The following is a 15190-nucleotide window of genomic DNA, read 5'->3' as shown; positions in this document are numbered from 1 at the left end:
GGGGTGGCAAGCAGAAATTTTAGGGTACAGATTCTCCAATGAAGGAGATGATCCTTCCCCAATAGTACAGCGGAGCCAGTGGCTGGAAGCATCATAAATGATTCTACAAATGGCTATAGCCATTTGTTTATTCTGTCAATACTTTATAACCTGCCTAAGGTTTCTCTACCAGGAGCTCAGCATCTTACGATGTAGACCCATCAATCTAGGTGCTCAAGAGCTGGGATACATTGTAAATCAAAATCTTCCCCTGTGATCCTACCTGAATTACTGACCTGGGAAGAGCCAAGAGCCCTTTACAGAGGTTAAATAAGCCAAACAGGCCCATATCACTAACACAATATTTTGAAAATCATGTTCACATTTATTATACTTACTTAATATTATCTAGCTGTCCAAAAATATTATTTTAAGAGTCTGTTCAATGGATACAAACCTATGGAAGTATTTGTTTTTGTGGAATTTCTCCTTCAGCCAGAATTTATCTCCATATTGACAAGACAAATACCAGTGTGGATTGTCCTCCGGCCCCCCAAATAGCGTTATTACAGACCCGAATGTCCTGGTGACGTTTGTTAAGACATGATTCTACCCCATCATTCAACGTTTATAATTCTCAGTCACCGGTCCAATCAGCACGAGTGAATGCATCCTTTGTGGTCCTAGAAACTGAATTCAAAGTCTGGGCTGATGTACAGAAAACACAATGCATACTTTGAAAAAGACTGGGACAGATCCAGCCACACCCAGATGTAAGGCCCCAGTGACCTTCCTGCAGAGAACATATACCTTCTAAATAGCTCAGTGTTTACAGTTGTTGAGAGCTGGAGAGATGTTGTGAGTTTCTTTCTATTGTTGTCTCTTCTTAGCCTCTCATATTCTTAGAGCCTTGGTTTTTTTTCCTAAGCCAGCAATTCAGGAGAAGTCTACATCAAATTAAGTCAGAAGAAGCCCAGTGCATGAATGTGAGTAGCCCGGGAGTGGTACCAGCAGGAGGAGGGAGTGGGTGGCAGGTGTGGAAGAAACTCACACCAGGTGCAAGGAAGGCAGAAAATAAGTGGAGGCGTCTGCATACGCCGCCTGCAGCGACTTTCTCTTGGCATCAGAATCCGAATGCATCATGGGCCCAGGTTGGTTGTGTGGGAGCCAGATTTTCTAAGGACAGACTCTATCCCATTAACATTTTATCTGGAATAAAGTGGGGCTTGCTAATTCGCTCAGGACTCTCTCATATTTACTGACATCATTTCTTGGCCTGGCCATTGTGGACTCTTACCTACTGTTTCTCTAATCCTTACTACCAAAAATTATCCCCACCCTAGGTACAGGGTACACTTTCATATGTTCCGCCCATCTTCTCAGAACTCTCCAGCACATTCCTGCCCCTCCCCAGACCTTTCCACACCCATCCAGCACCTTGCATATTGTCAGATCAGGCAGGTGCATAGTGATGCATGCAGCCTAGAAGTAGTGGTGGAGAACACAAAGAACAAAAGATGTCACTTTTCTTACGCTTAAGGAGCTCAAATACTGAGGAGGTCTGGTAGAAGAGCTATTCAGTTAATAGGTGACTACAATTCAATGCTGGTAGCAGTGGCATTAGGTCCAGGAGAACCCAGAGTTGAAACACAACGATCTGGGAGGGAGGTGATCAGACATGGCTTCCAGAGGAAGTGACTTCCAAGGTGGGCCACAAAGGATGAAGAGTTAGACAGAGTTAGACATAAAGGATGAAGAGTTAGACAGGCAAGGCATTGGACAGGAAGGGCATTCTTTATGAGAGGATGTCATAAAAAGCCCTAAAAAAGTAGGTGAAAATTAGACCGGGCGCCGTGGCTCATGCCTGTAATCCCAGCACTTTGGGAGCCCGAGGCAGGCAGATCATGAGGTCAGGAAATCGAGACCATCCTGGACAACATGGTGAAACCTGTGTCTACTAAAAATACAAAAATTAGCCGGGCGTGGTGGTGGGTGCCTGTAATCCCATCTACTTGGGAGGCTGAGGCACGAGAATCACTTGAACCTGAGAGGTGGAAGTTGCAGTGAGCTGAGATCGCACCACTGCATTCCAGCCTGGTAACAGAGCAAGACGCCGTCTCAAAAAAAAAAAAAGGTGAAAATTGCAGAAGTGTGTAGGGCTAAGTAGTTGCTAGAACATAAAGTATGAGGCATCAAATAAAAAGAAATGAGGGTAGAGACAGAGGTGGTGGGGGGCCAGGTCCTGGAAGTCATGCCACATGAAGAGCTTAAGCCTGGCCTTTTTTTTTTTTTTTTTTTTTTGAGACAGAGTCTCACTCTGTCACTCAGGCTGGAGTGCAGTGGTGCAATCATGCTCACTGCAGCCTTGACTTTTCAGGCTCAAGCAATCCTCCTTCCTCAGCCTCCTGAGCAGCTGGGACTACAGGCATGCACCACTATGCCCAGTTAATTTTTAAATTTTTTGTAGACAGGGATCTCACTATGTTGCCCAGGCTGGACTCAAAATCCTGACCTCGAGCAATCCTCCTGCCTTGGCCTCCCACAATATTGGAATTATGGGTGTGAGCCACCTTGCCTGGCCAAGACTTAAGGGTCCTTTTAGATCAGGAGAAGCCATTATAAAGCCTGGAGCAAGGGAATAGTGGGTGTTCCACAGCGAGAGGTCTGCACTTCATGGCGGTTGGATGCTGTGGGGCAAAGTTCCCTGGTAACTTTCATCCAGAAAGTTCCTTGTAGCTAGCTTTAAAAATGCTTCAAAGTAATGAAAAAAGAGCTTCTTAAATGTCTGCATATGATGTATTTAAATAAAGGACACATTTTGCTGTATTTTGTTTCTCACAGACAATATGGCACCTAAAATGAGGACCATTTTTCCTTTTCCGAGTATATCCGTAGTGAACTTGAAGTCCACATGTAATGTTCTCCACATATTTAATCAGTTGTATTGTCTATAAACATAATAAAGTACCTCAGGAAAGATGTACAAGGAAGTATTTACATTGGTAGCTGATGGAGTGAAAACTTTAAAAATTTGGTACCTTTAAAATATATTTCCTATTGTTTTTAAAAAGCTAACTTAAAAATTTATTTATTTATTTATTTTGGTTGAGATGGAGTCTCACTCTGTCGCCCAGGCTGGAGTGCAGTGACACAATCTCTGCTCACTGCAACTTCCGCCTCCCTGGTTCAAGGGATTCTCCTGCCTCAGTCTCCTGAGTAGCTGGGACTACAGGCGCGCGTCACCACGCCTGGCTAAGTCTTGTATTTTTAGTAGAGACGGGGTTTCATCATGTTGGTCAGGCTGATCTCGAACTCCTGACCTCGTGATACGCCCACCTCGGCCTCCCAAAGTGCTGGGATTACAGGCGTGAGCCACCACGCCCGGCAAAAAAAAAATTTTTTTAATTTTTAATTTTTTTTTTTTTGACGGAGTTTCACTCTGTCACCCAGGCTGTAGTGCAGCAGTGCGATCTCGGCTCACTCAATCCCTGCCTGCCGGGTTCAAGCGATTATCCTGCCTCAGCCTCCCGAATAGCTGGGATTGTACAGACACCCGCCACCACGCATGGCTAATTTTTTTTTTTTGAGACAGAGTCTCGCTCTGTCGCCCAGGCTGGAGTGCAGAGGTGCGATCTCGGCTCACTGCAAGCTCCGCCTCCCGGGTTCACGCCATTCTCCTGCCTCAGCCTCCCGAGTAGCTGGGACTACAGGCGCCGCCACCTCGCCTGGCTAATTTTTTGTATTTTTAGTGGAGACAGGGTTTCACCATGTTGGCCAGGCTGGTCTCAAACTCCTGACCTTAGGTGATCCACCCGCCTCAGCCTCCCAAAGTGCTGGGATTACAGGCATGAGCCACCCTGTCCGGCCAAAAAAATATTTTTTTAAATAGTGACAGATATTCATGAAAAATTTTTTTGCAAGTGGTTGAGGTGAGGGAAACTTAATCCAATACACTCTTATGAAACAGTCAGTAAAACTTAACACTCAACCATTCAAATCTGCCTGGCTGCTTCTTACTCCCCAGCTTCTGAGAACATCAACCAAGGGCCACTTCCCATTGGCACTGGCCCAGACCAAAGCCTGCTCCAGACGGACCCAGCACACAGTACAGAAGCCTGTGAGGGATGGTGGTTCCTTCCAGAAAGGACGCCTGGTGACTCTCATGAGCACGGTGACCCAGACAAGCCTCACATACTTGCTGTCTACACAGACACGCACACACCCACACCACACAACCACACCACACATACACACACACCACACACACACTACAAACACATACCACACTACAAACACACACCACACTACAAACACACCACACACTACACACACACTACACACACACCATACACATACCACGCACATACACCATACATACACACCACACACACCCACACCACACAACCACACCACACATACACACACAACACACACACTACAAACACACCACATACATACACACCACACACACAACCACACACACACATACTACAAACACACCACACACACCCCACACAAGCATATTGGGACACCACACACACACACACCATATCCCTGCTAACCTCACCTCCAGCTCTAAGTGATCAGGTGAAATTTCCTTCCACCGCCCTCCTCCTTTTTTCTGAACACCCTCAATCCTTTCTCTTTTTTGGAATTCTGTAGGAAATTTGCTTTAGATATGTGGGAAAAAAGAAATAGTCATTCCTTCCTTTCCTAGTGCAAGAGAAACGGCTCACACTTCAGACCACACAAATGTGGGGTCAGATTCCAGCTTTGCCTAGGAAAAGCTATGTGAACAATGTGAACATACTATTGCTTCAGTGTCTCTAAGCCTCATGTTTTTCATCTGTACGTGAGGTTAACACGATGACTTCCTATCATTAAAAGGAATGATGTAGGCTATCACCAACTATACCAGCAAAAATAAGATTAAATGCCATGTATGCAATATTTACATGTGTTTAAAATTGGTGATTGTAAAGAAAGGGTTAACACTCACACCACGATAAATGTTGGTTCACCGCCCCTCCTACAAGTCTTTGTGACCTGACAGTTTAGCATCTCTGAAAATGAACTGCTCATGAGATAGCATAATTCTCTCGTCTCCAGCCACCTTGCCCATCCTCTTTCTGTCCCTCTCTAAGTAGATTTTTGTGACCACCACTCTAGTTTAGCTCTTACGAATGCCGCGTTATTGGGGACCTTTCTGCATTGAGTCTACTTTCAGGCATTAGGTGGCTTCAAACAGCACTCGAAAGTATGCCAGTGATAATGACACTAGACATAAGAGCTGGGAGTTATTTCAAGAATGGCAGGCAGGTGTGTGTGTATGTGTGGTGTGGTTGTGTAGTGTGTATGTGTGTGTGTGTGTGTGTAGACATTAAGTATGTGAGGCTTGTCAGGGTCACCGTGCTCATGCGCGTCATCAGTCACCCACAAGCATGCTGGGTCACTGATGAAAACAAGCACATGGGGACACACGGGAAAGATGTAATGCAGGTCACAGACCACCTATGGGAAACAGAGTTTAGAAAAGAAACCCAGTCCTGAACCAAAGAGGGAGCTTGGTGTTATCTTCTGCCTCAGCTGCCTGGCATACCTTGGACGCTTTCCCAAATTAACATAAACAACTGAAGACTGCACAGTATATAAAAACAGTAAGCTGCAAATTGGAATTTCCAATAAAAACCTATGACTTAAAAATTGAGAATTCTCTTTGGATCTTCTGCAGCTAGATTCTCTCTCTGTATGTTTCAACTCATTGTTACCCACTCCTCCAGGCTAAAATATCAGGTTAGATTTGTATAACCGAGAAGAGCTGAAACCTGGCTACTTGCTCAGATCTTAAACTAGAGATATTTCAGCCAGAATGATGATTTGTGAACATCCGAAGCAGCTTCCAAGATTCTAAAATCAGTAAGTACCCCTGTAACAGCTCCACGAACTTTGAGCAATGGGACTGCATCAATGAAAACGATGTCTAACATCCGTCTGAAAGAAACATCACCTATTTCAACTCATAAATTCTAGAATGCTTATTTTAAAAGTTAATTTTGTTATGTTACAGTTGTGTTTATCAAGGACTATGAAAAGCATTAATTCAAAAAACAGTTAAAATTCAGCAACTATGTAATCTAAGTTAGTTTTACTGGGGCAACTGCAGCCAGCATTTCTTAGATCACTATATCACACATATTGATAAGACAACGGAGTCAACAATAAACTGTTGCTACAAGCAACCAAACTAATAGTTTTCTAAGTATTTAAATTTATTTCATAATAATTTCAAATGAGTCAGTTCTCTAGGTGAGCAGAATGTTAGCAAACTCAATCTATCAATCAGAATGGAAATTAGTACCTACCTGAAACCCTATTGAGTGTCACCCAGAAATGCTCATCAGGACTATAGGTATCTTTTGACCATTGTAGCAGATCAATGGCCCTTTTGTCATGGAGAACAAAGTTGACAAACTCTCTGGTAAGCGCTACATAGGCAGTGCCAAAGTAGATGGTCAGCTGATGTGGAGGTGAAGTTTTCAAAATATTAGTAGTTTTCACAAAAGAGCCACCTTTATCTGTATGCTCTTGGTGGACATATTTAGTTCGCTTAATTGCATGGTCAGGAGGCAGCACCCCTGGGGTGATATTTTTCCCTTTAAATCCTTTCAGATGCTTAACTATCTCCCGGTTGGTTTTCAGGGGGAAGTCTTGTCCACAGGTGTTGATGACATACTTCCAGGGAACCTCAGAGGCGACAAGGTCTTTCAGACAGTTCAGATCAGCCTGGAGTCTGGAAATTCCTGCATAAACCACAGACTCTGTCTTTGAAGCAATGAAAGCATTTTGGAAGCAACTCAGTAACTGCCTCACAGATTCCTTAAACTCAGCTGGGGCTTTCTCATCCACGTGAACACAGTAGGCATTTTGGGGCATATAAATAGCCCTAAAGAGCCTTTCAAAGGTATCAAAGTCTTTATGGATGACCGTGACATAGGCCAAAGGGAATGCAACCTCTTCTTCCGAAAGGGGACTTGTGATGTAGTGATTCTGGGTCAGGTAATCCTTGCAAGGGACACTTCGCAAAGGTGATGGCAATATATTTTCCCACAAAAAGACTGGCTTTTTCTCTAAGGCATGATTACAGGCAGTTTTCCTAAAATATCTTTCACTGGAACTGTTCAGCTTCTCGTAACTTTTTGACGGGCTCAATTGGCTACTGTAAAATCTCGCAAAAATGACCACACTGAGCAGAGTGAAAGCAAAAAAGCAGTACCTCCAAAAGTTCATTGTTTTCACTTCCCTGGGGAAGCAATCTCTTCTTTTCAGAGGATGAGAAGTAATTGGTGTGAGAGGCTGAATTTACTTCTCTTGCCAGTCTTGAATTTCGACAGCTTCTCCAGAGGGCTACTTGCTTTCCTGAATCCTTTAATCCTCCTGTATCCTCTGCTTCAGTGTCTCGTCCATCCTTTTTGGATGTGCCTGGAGATGCGGTGCATCCCTCTTGCACTTCGGTCTGCAGTTCCCCAGGGCTGAATCCCTGCTGTTTGTAGAGGCTCAGCTAAGCCCAGCCCAGCCCAGCCTCCAGGAATCGTCCTCATTTACATATGAAATGCAAATTACGTTCTGGAATGGAAGGACGGGTCCTTTTCACTGGAGCTGTTTCCCTTGCTTCACCCTCACTGCCTTCCCCTTCCATCAATCTCTTTCGATCTGATCTCCCTTCTCACGCTTTTTCCAAGCCTTCTAGAATCAGAGGCTCTATTTTTTCTGGCTAGCCCCACAACCTGCTGGCAGTCCTTGGAAGCTACAGCATTTAAGGATATCAGCTTCTCTGGTTTATTTCTCTTCCTGTTCTCTGCCACTTCTTTTCATTTTAGTGTTATCTCTACCTCTGGGCACATACAGACACAGATAATGAAAAATGAATGTGTGCCAGGCATGGTGGCACGCACTTGTAGTTTCAGCTACTCAGGAGGTTGAGGCGAGAGGACTGCTTGAGCCAAGGAGGTCAAGGCTGCAGTGAGCTATGATCGCAGCACTGCACTCCAGCCTGGGTGACAGTGAGACCCTGTCTCTTCAAAAACTTATTTTAAAAAATACATTTGTAACGTGTCTAAGTAGAAGATTATCAGTGGCAGAAAAATATAACAAGGTAGATTTAGATTCTAATCATGTGTCAGAATATAGTATACACACACACGCGCATGTACACACACACACACTGACAAGAAGGAACAATGAATTACACCCTTGGGAGCACAGTCACACACAGGGCAGAAGGAACCTAGGAGTGACATTTTACATGAAAGAGTCAGTGCTGATATCATAGAATGAAATAAATGTGGGGAAAAGAAAGAGATCAGATTGTTACTGTGTCTATGTAGAAAAAGGAAGACATAAGAAACGCCATTTTGATCTGTACTATGAAAAATTTTTCTGCTTTGAGATGCTGTTAATCTATAACTTTTGTCCCAACCTTATGCTCACAAAAACATGTGCTGTATTGAATCAAGGTTTGATGGATCTAGGGCTGCGCAGGATGTGCCTTGCTAAAAATGTGTTTGCAGGCAGTATGCTTTGTAAAAGTCATTGCCATTCTCCATTCTCTATTAACCAGAGGCACAATGCGCTGTGAAAGGCCGCAGGGACCCCTGCCCAAGAAAGCCTGGGTATTGTCGAGGTTCCCCCCACTGAGACAGCCTGAGCTATGGCCTCCTGGGAAGGGAAAGACCTTACAGCCCCTCAGCCCGACACCCGTAAAGGGTCTGTGCTGAGGAGATTAGTGACAGAAGAAGGCCTCAATGCGGTTGAGATGAGAGGAAGCCATCTGTCTCCCGCACGTCTCTGGGAGTGGAATGACTCGGTGTAAAACCAACCATACATTCTATTCTAAGAGAAAACCGCCTTGTGACTAGAGGCGAGACATCATGGTGGCAATACTACTTTTTACTGCACGGAGATGTTTATGTAAAGTTAAACATAAATCTAGCCTACGTGTGCATCCAGGCACAGCACCTTTCCTTAAACTTATTTATGACACAGATTCCTTTACTCACATGTTTTTCTGCTGACCTTCTCCGCAGCTTCACCTTATAGCCCCACCACATTCCCCTCGCCAAGACAGTAAAAATAGTGATCAATAAATACTGAGAGAACTCAGAGACCAGCGCCAGTGCAGGTCCTCACTTACTAAGCGCCGGTCCCCTGGGCCCGCTTTTCTTCCAGTGTACTTTGTCTCTGTGTCTTATTTCTTTTCTCAGTCTCTCGTCTCCACCTTGCAAGAAATACCCACTGGAGTGGAGAGGCAGGCTCCCTTCATCAAACACATATAAGTTTGCATGCCTGAGAAATGTGATAGTGTTCCCAGAGAGCAAAAGTTGGATCCCATTTCACAAAGAGAGTTTCAGATAACTTGAGCTGTTGACACAGTATTATCTACAATATGTGGAGTGACTACCTACCGGCTCTCTTTAAAAGCCTGACAACCTCAGTTCTGAGGTCATTTCAAAGAACTTAAAGGATTCTCATTCTCCTTCCCACCCAACCCTCTCTCCAACTTCCTTTTCTGAAGAAAGAACAAAACCACCAGGGCTGCTGCAAAATTCCTGGACGTATCAGTCAGTGTAATTCAGGGGAACCAGGAAAAGCACAGGTCTGGTGGCATTACAGAGGGTTCTCAGAGTTCACCAGCTTGCAGTGCTGCAAGCGATCTCGCAGCCAATGCGAAGTATATTGGGGATTGATGTGGACAGTAAGGACACTTCCAAGGGAGAAATTAACTGGTCCAACTAAAAGATCAACTGTGGCAGCCACACAAGGTGTGTTAAGAGTGGGCCCTGCTCCCATCTTACTCCCGTAGTCACCTAGCAATCCTACCTGCCAGGGCTTGTGCCAATTGGAACAGCTGCTCCTGTTAGGAAAACATTTGATGAACAATGCAGCCATTTCCCTGCCCCCTCTCTGTTCCACTCCACCCCTTAATTTCCTACAGTGAACTGTAGGAATGAATGGCAACAGTGGCATGGATGCGATGGATATTGATTTGGATATTAATGTGGTGAGCTGCTAGAGAGTTGGCGGGGATCTTTGAGATCACCCATCACAACCCCGTTATTTTCACAGATGAGCAAATTGGGGCCTTTAAAAACATTCTCCCCAACGTCATTCAGCTGGATAGAAACCAGAGCCTTAATTCTACAGCTCCCTGGTCCAGGTGCTGAAGCCAGTCTGTTTGGGTAAATCCCAGCTGCTCGAAGTGCCAGGGTAAAGTTACTTAACCTCTTTACACAACCAGGCCCTCCCACTGTGAAAAGATAAAGAACAGTGGCTCTTATTTCAAATGGTTGTCAGGAAGACTAAATGAGACACCTCTTGCTGAGGGTTTGGCAAGAATCTGGGCACCTGGTACATGTTCCATAAGCATTAGCTATGGTTGCTGTTGTTGTTTCTCTCTTGGAAAATATCCAACACTTCTGACCCTGCTAATGAACTGATATTTTGATTTCTGTTCTTAGTAATGGAAAAAAAAAAAAACACATTTACCTTAAGGCTTTCAAATGCTTTATTCCCGGAGGTTAAATTCCATTCTCCTTCCCCATCACTGCCTCCCCTTTAGCCCATGGGAAAATATATTTATATATTTATATAAAAACATATAAATATTTTTATATAAGTATAAAAATATTTTAACACATATATATGCATATATAAAAATGCATTTATAAATATATATTTTATATATGTACTTTAAGAAATATATTTTTGTATGCATATTTAAAGTATATATTACATATGTATTTTAAAATATATATTTAAAAATATATATACATATAATACGTATGATACATACATATATACACATAAATGTATTTATATATGCATATAAGTGTGTGTATATATATATTACTATTTTATTATGTATATTCTCATACACACTCTAGAAATGTGACCGTATGAAGGGAACAATCCAATAACCATTTTGATGCCTTCACGTCTCTTCATTCTTACTAGAACCACACCCTTTTCTGTAAAATTTGTCCTTGGCAGGTCTTGTGGAGAACACAAGGGGAAAGTTGAAGTCGGAAAAGGGAGGCAAAGGGCTTTCATTGCAGGTTCAGTCCGTTTTTTCTCTTCTCTTTGCCTCAAGCCCTGATCCTACAATAAGGAGCTCTGATAAGCGCCAGTGCAAAACAAACTCAATAAATCATTCATCATGATTTAGCCAAAGCAGATTGCAGATGGGAGTGGCAGCGTGATTTATAGTTCAAAACAGCAGCATCCAAAAATAAATAAATGAGGCCGGGCACGGTGGCTCATGCCTGTAAGCACAGCACTTTGGGAAGCCAAGGCGGACGGATCACCTGAGGTTGGGAGTTCGAGACCAGCCTGACCATCATGGAGAAACCCTGTCTCTACTAAAAATACAAAATTAGCCAGGTGTGGTGGTGCATGCCTGTAATCCCATCTACTAGGGAGAATGAGGCAGGAGAATGGCTTGAACACAGGAGAATGGCTTGAACCCAGGAGGCAGAGGTTGCAGTGAGCCCAGATCGCGCCATTGCACTCCAGCCTGGGCAACAAGAGCAAAACCCCGTCTCAAAAAATAAAAAATGATAAATAAATACATAAAGAAAACAAAACCCCAAAACCACGTCCATCATTTGTCCTGACTTATTTACAGTGGTTTAGATGAACAGACCCAGCCTAGCATGTAATGCCTTCCGAGTGGCTGGCCCTAGCAGTAGGTTTGTTTTCTTTGGTATCTGTGGCAATTGAACAGGCATTTCCTTCCAGTAAATAATTGGGCAGGCTAAGCTATTAACTTCCAACCAGGGCATTATTTCTGTTCTGCCCACTTTAGTTGGTTCAACAGACTGAAAATTGGCATTAAGTGGTCATTCTGTATCAGTCCCACCTCTCTCTGTCCCAGGATAAACTTTACAGTCACAAACAAGAAGACAGCACGAGGACTATGGCTAACAACACGTCATCATCTCAACTCAACATGAAAACCAAGGGCTGGGCTGCCTGGGGGGTCCTTCTGAGCAGTGCTGGGATTTCTCTTCCCTCACAATGAGTTAGTTCTCATTAATCTTCCACAAGCTCTGCTTCCATTGCAGGTGAGTTTATAAAGGCTGAGGCAGATGCCGGTCAGGGGAAGGGCAGGACTGGAACCCGAGTCTGAGCTGCTCTCAAACCTTACTGTTCTTCATCACCCTCTGCAGAATGAGTGGCTATTGAATCAAGGCAGTGCCTTTTTTTTTTTTTTTTTTTTAAGGCAATGCTTTTTGATGAGTCCTCTCATCTCCACCAAGACCACTCCATCTTGATCTGTGTCTAAGGCTTTAGTTGTGTCCGATTGACAACCTCAAACTCTTTGGCCACAAGCGAGATGCAGGAAGTAAGCAAAAACAGATCTCCAAGCAACCACAATAATCATCACACATTGTAGGACGGATTCAGGCACTCAAATGCCTACAGGCAGGTAAGGCACAGTGTGGGAAGCTGGTGAAGGGTCAGACGAGCAGGGCCGATGAGTTCACAGAGGGCAGCGGACATTGAGGAGGGTTGGGTGGGGACCACAGGGAATGAGAGAGCTTGCATCCCTCCCCACTCCCCTACCCCCCGCAATTAATGCCGCATGGGATCATGAGCCCAGGGCTGCCAGCTCTTCCAGTGTTTTCAGAGAAGTGAGAAACCTGAATGTTAACAGAAAAACTCTCAAACTTACCCCTAAGGACTGCATTTGGCCCTCAGGATGCCATTTTTGTCTTCTTTGGTTTAAGCATCAAAGCTTACATCCTTTAAATCCCTCTGAGGCTTAGCCTATTAACTCTTAGTTTAGTCACGATCATAACAAATGTTCTTATAGCTACACAGATACAAAGTCACAAATTAGAACAGGCAAACAAAACTGGCAAGTTCAGGTCCCCTGCTGACAGCAGTAGGTGAAGTAAGTTCAACTACAAATGTAGAGCTGCATGAGATCATTTGGAGTAAGGATAACAGCATTTATACAGCTCCATGCCCATTTTATTACTTGTTTTTGGTTTTATTGTTTGTTTGTTTGTTTGTTTTTGAGACAGAGTCTTGCTCTGTGGCCCAGGCTGGAGTGCAGTGGTGTGATCTCGGCTCACTACAACCTCCGCCTCCCGGGTTCAAGCGATTCTCCTGCCTCAACCTCCCGAGTAGCTGGGATTATAGGTGGCAGCCCCATAGCCAGCTGATTTTTGTATTTTTAGTAGAGACGGGATTTCACCCTGTAGGCCAGGCTGGTCTCAAACTCCTGACCTCAAGTGATCCACCAGCCTCGGGTCTCACAAAGTGCTGGGATTACAGGCATGAGCTACCATGCCCGGCCCCATTTTATTACTTTACTAGATCAATATCTCTAGTACTTACAGAGATCAAACAAGTTAATGTCTATTAAAAGGCTTGAAAACTGTGAAGAAAATAGGCCAACCTAGCTTTCTTTGAATATAAGCAGAATACAAACATTTAATGAAACAAATAGAAATGGATTAATAGACATGTTATACATATATTCTGTACATTCTATTTAAAAAGGCATTTCTGAAATGTTTATTTAATATAATGGGTTTTTTCATTGAGGCACTGTTTTTAATAGCACAGTATACAGAGATAACAGATTGGGATAACAGTTTTATAAGACTAGAGGTTAATATTCCTCTTGTGAAGAGGTAGCCTATAAATCAATAAGAAAAGGTAAATAACCAAAGAGAAAAGTAGGTACATGACAATCACAATGCATGACATCACATGACAATCACAAAGTACGTGACAATCACAAAGCAGAAAAAACTAATGGCCAATGAACATATAGAAACACACCCTTTTCACACTAGAGGTCAGAGAAATTCATATTAAAACAAAATTATGCAATGCGGTAAATTCCTATAGTTCGATGTTGCTTCAGCATCCATTCTGAAGATAAGCTGGACTTTCTCAAACCAGAAGCAGGACTTAGTCAACCCTTACTTAAGACAGTTTCCAGTTCTCCGCCTCCTCCCAGTTCCTCAATGTGGTTAATCCAGATATCTGCCTCAAACAAGTGCTCAAAAGTGATGATCTTAACAACAACAACAAAAAAATGGATCTAAGTTAACTTCATTTTTGTATGCTTATCCTTTTCAATGTTCTCTCCTCCACAAGAATGTAAGCTCTATGAAGACAGGGGCTTCAAATCTACTCTTTTTTCCTTTTTTTTTTTTTTTAACTTTTAGACAGAGTCTCACTCACTCTGTTGCCCAGGGGCTGGAGTGCAGTGGCTCAATCTCGGCTCACTGCAAACTTCGCCTCCTGGATTCAAGCGATTCTCCTGCCTCAGACTCCAGAGTAGCTGGGATTATATATAGAAGCGCACCACCATGTCCAGCTAATTTTTGTGTTTTTAGTAGAGATGGGGTTTCACCATGTTGGCCAGGCTGGTCTCGAACTCCTGACCTCAAGTGATCCACCTACCTTGGCCTCCCAAAGTGCTGAGATTACAGGTGCGAGCCACTGCACCCAGCCAGCTTCATCTACTCTCTTTTTTTTTTTTTTTTTTTTGAGACGGAGTTTCACTCTTGTTGCCCAGGCTGGAGTGCAATGGCATGATCTCGGCTCACTGCAACCTCTGCCTCCCAGGTTCAAGCGATTCTCCTGTCTCAGCCTCCCTAGTAGCTGGGATTACAGGCATGTGCCACCACACCTGGCTAATTTTGTGTTTTTAGTAGAGACGGGGTTTCTCCATGTTGGTCAGGCTGGTCTGAAACTCCTGACCTCAGGTAATCCACCCGCCTCGGCCTCCCAAAGTGCTGGGATTATAGGTGTGAGCCACCGCACACGGCCCTTCATCTACTCTTTACCACTGAAAATGGCAGTGCAGAGCAGAGGTACCCAACAGATATTTCTTGAATGAGGTCAATCAACTACAGAAGTTAGAAAAAAGACTACAAATAAACCCACTTTTGGATGAATCAGTGAGGGGTGGTCATACTGGTGGTGGGTTAAATCAAGGAATAAGCGTTTGCAAAGCGCTAATTTTAAGGCGCACCTCCTACCACCACAAAGTTAAAAAACAAGGACCTGGCGTTTGCTTTAAATGGATTCAATAGGCCGGGTGCAGCAGCGCACACCTGTAATCCCAGCACTTTGGGAGGCTGAGGCAGGTGGATCACCTGAGGACAGGAGTTCAAGACCAGCCTGGCCA

General features: G+C 43.8%; 1 protein-coding gene across 2 annotated transcripts in view; it reads right to left on the bottom strand.

Moving 5' to 3' along the window:
• GCNT2 (glucosaminyl (N-acetyl) transferase 2 (I blood group)) overlaps positions 1–15190 on the bottom strand; it is a 76244-nt gene that overhangs the window by 36755 nt on the left and 24299 nt on the right. The window contains exon 1 of one of the 2 annotated variants that reach the window (XM_003897044.4): positions 6342–7997. The exons of the other annotated variant lie outside the window; for it this stretch is intronic. Coding sequence (XP_003897093.2) covers positions 6342–7266 — 925 coding nt within the window. The 5' untranslated portion in view covers positions 7267–7997. Of the gene's footprint in view, positions 1–6341; positions 7998–15190 lie in introns of those variants that run through there. 2 annotated transcript variants of the gene reach the window in all.

Source organism: Papio anubis, chromosome 6, assembly GCF_008728515.1.
Source record: "Papio anubis isolate 15944 chromosome 6, Panubis1.0, whole genome shotgun sequence".
Lineage (NCBI taxonomy): Eukaryota > Metazoa > Chordata > Mammalia > Primates > Cercopithecidae > Papio > Papio anubis.
Note: the sequence above shows the minus strand (reverse complement) of the source record. Positions and strands in the feature narration are given on the sequence as shown.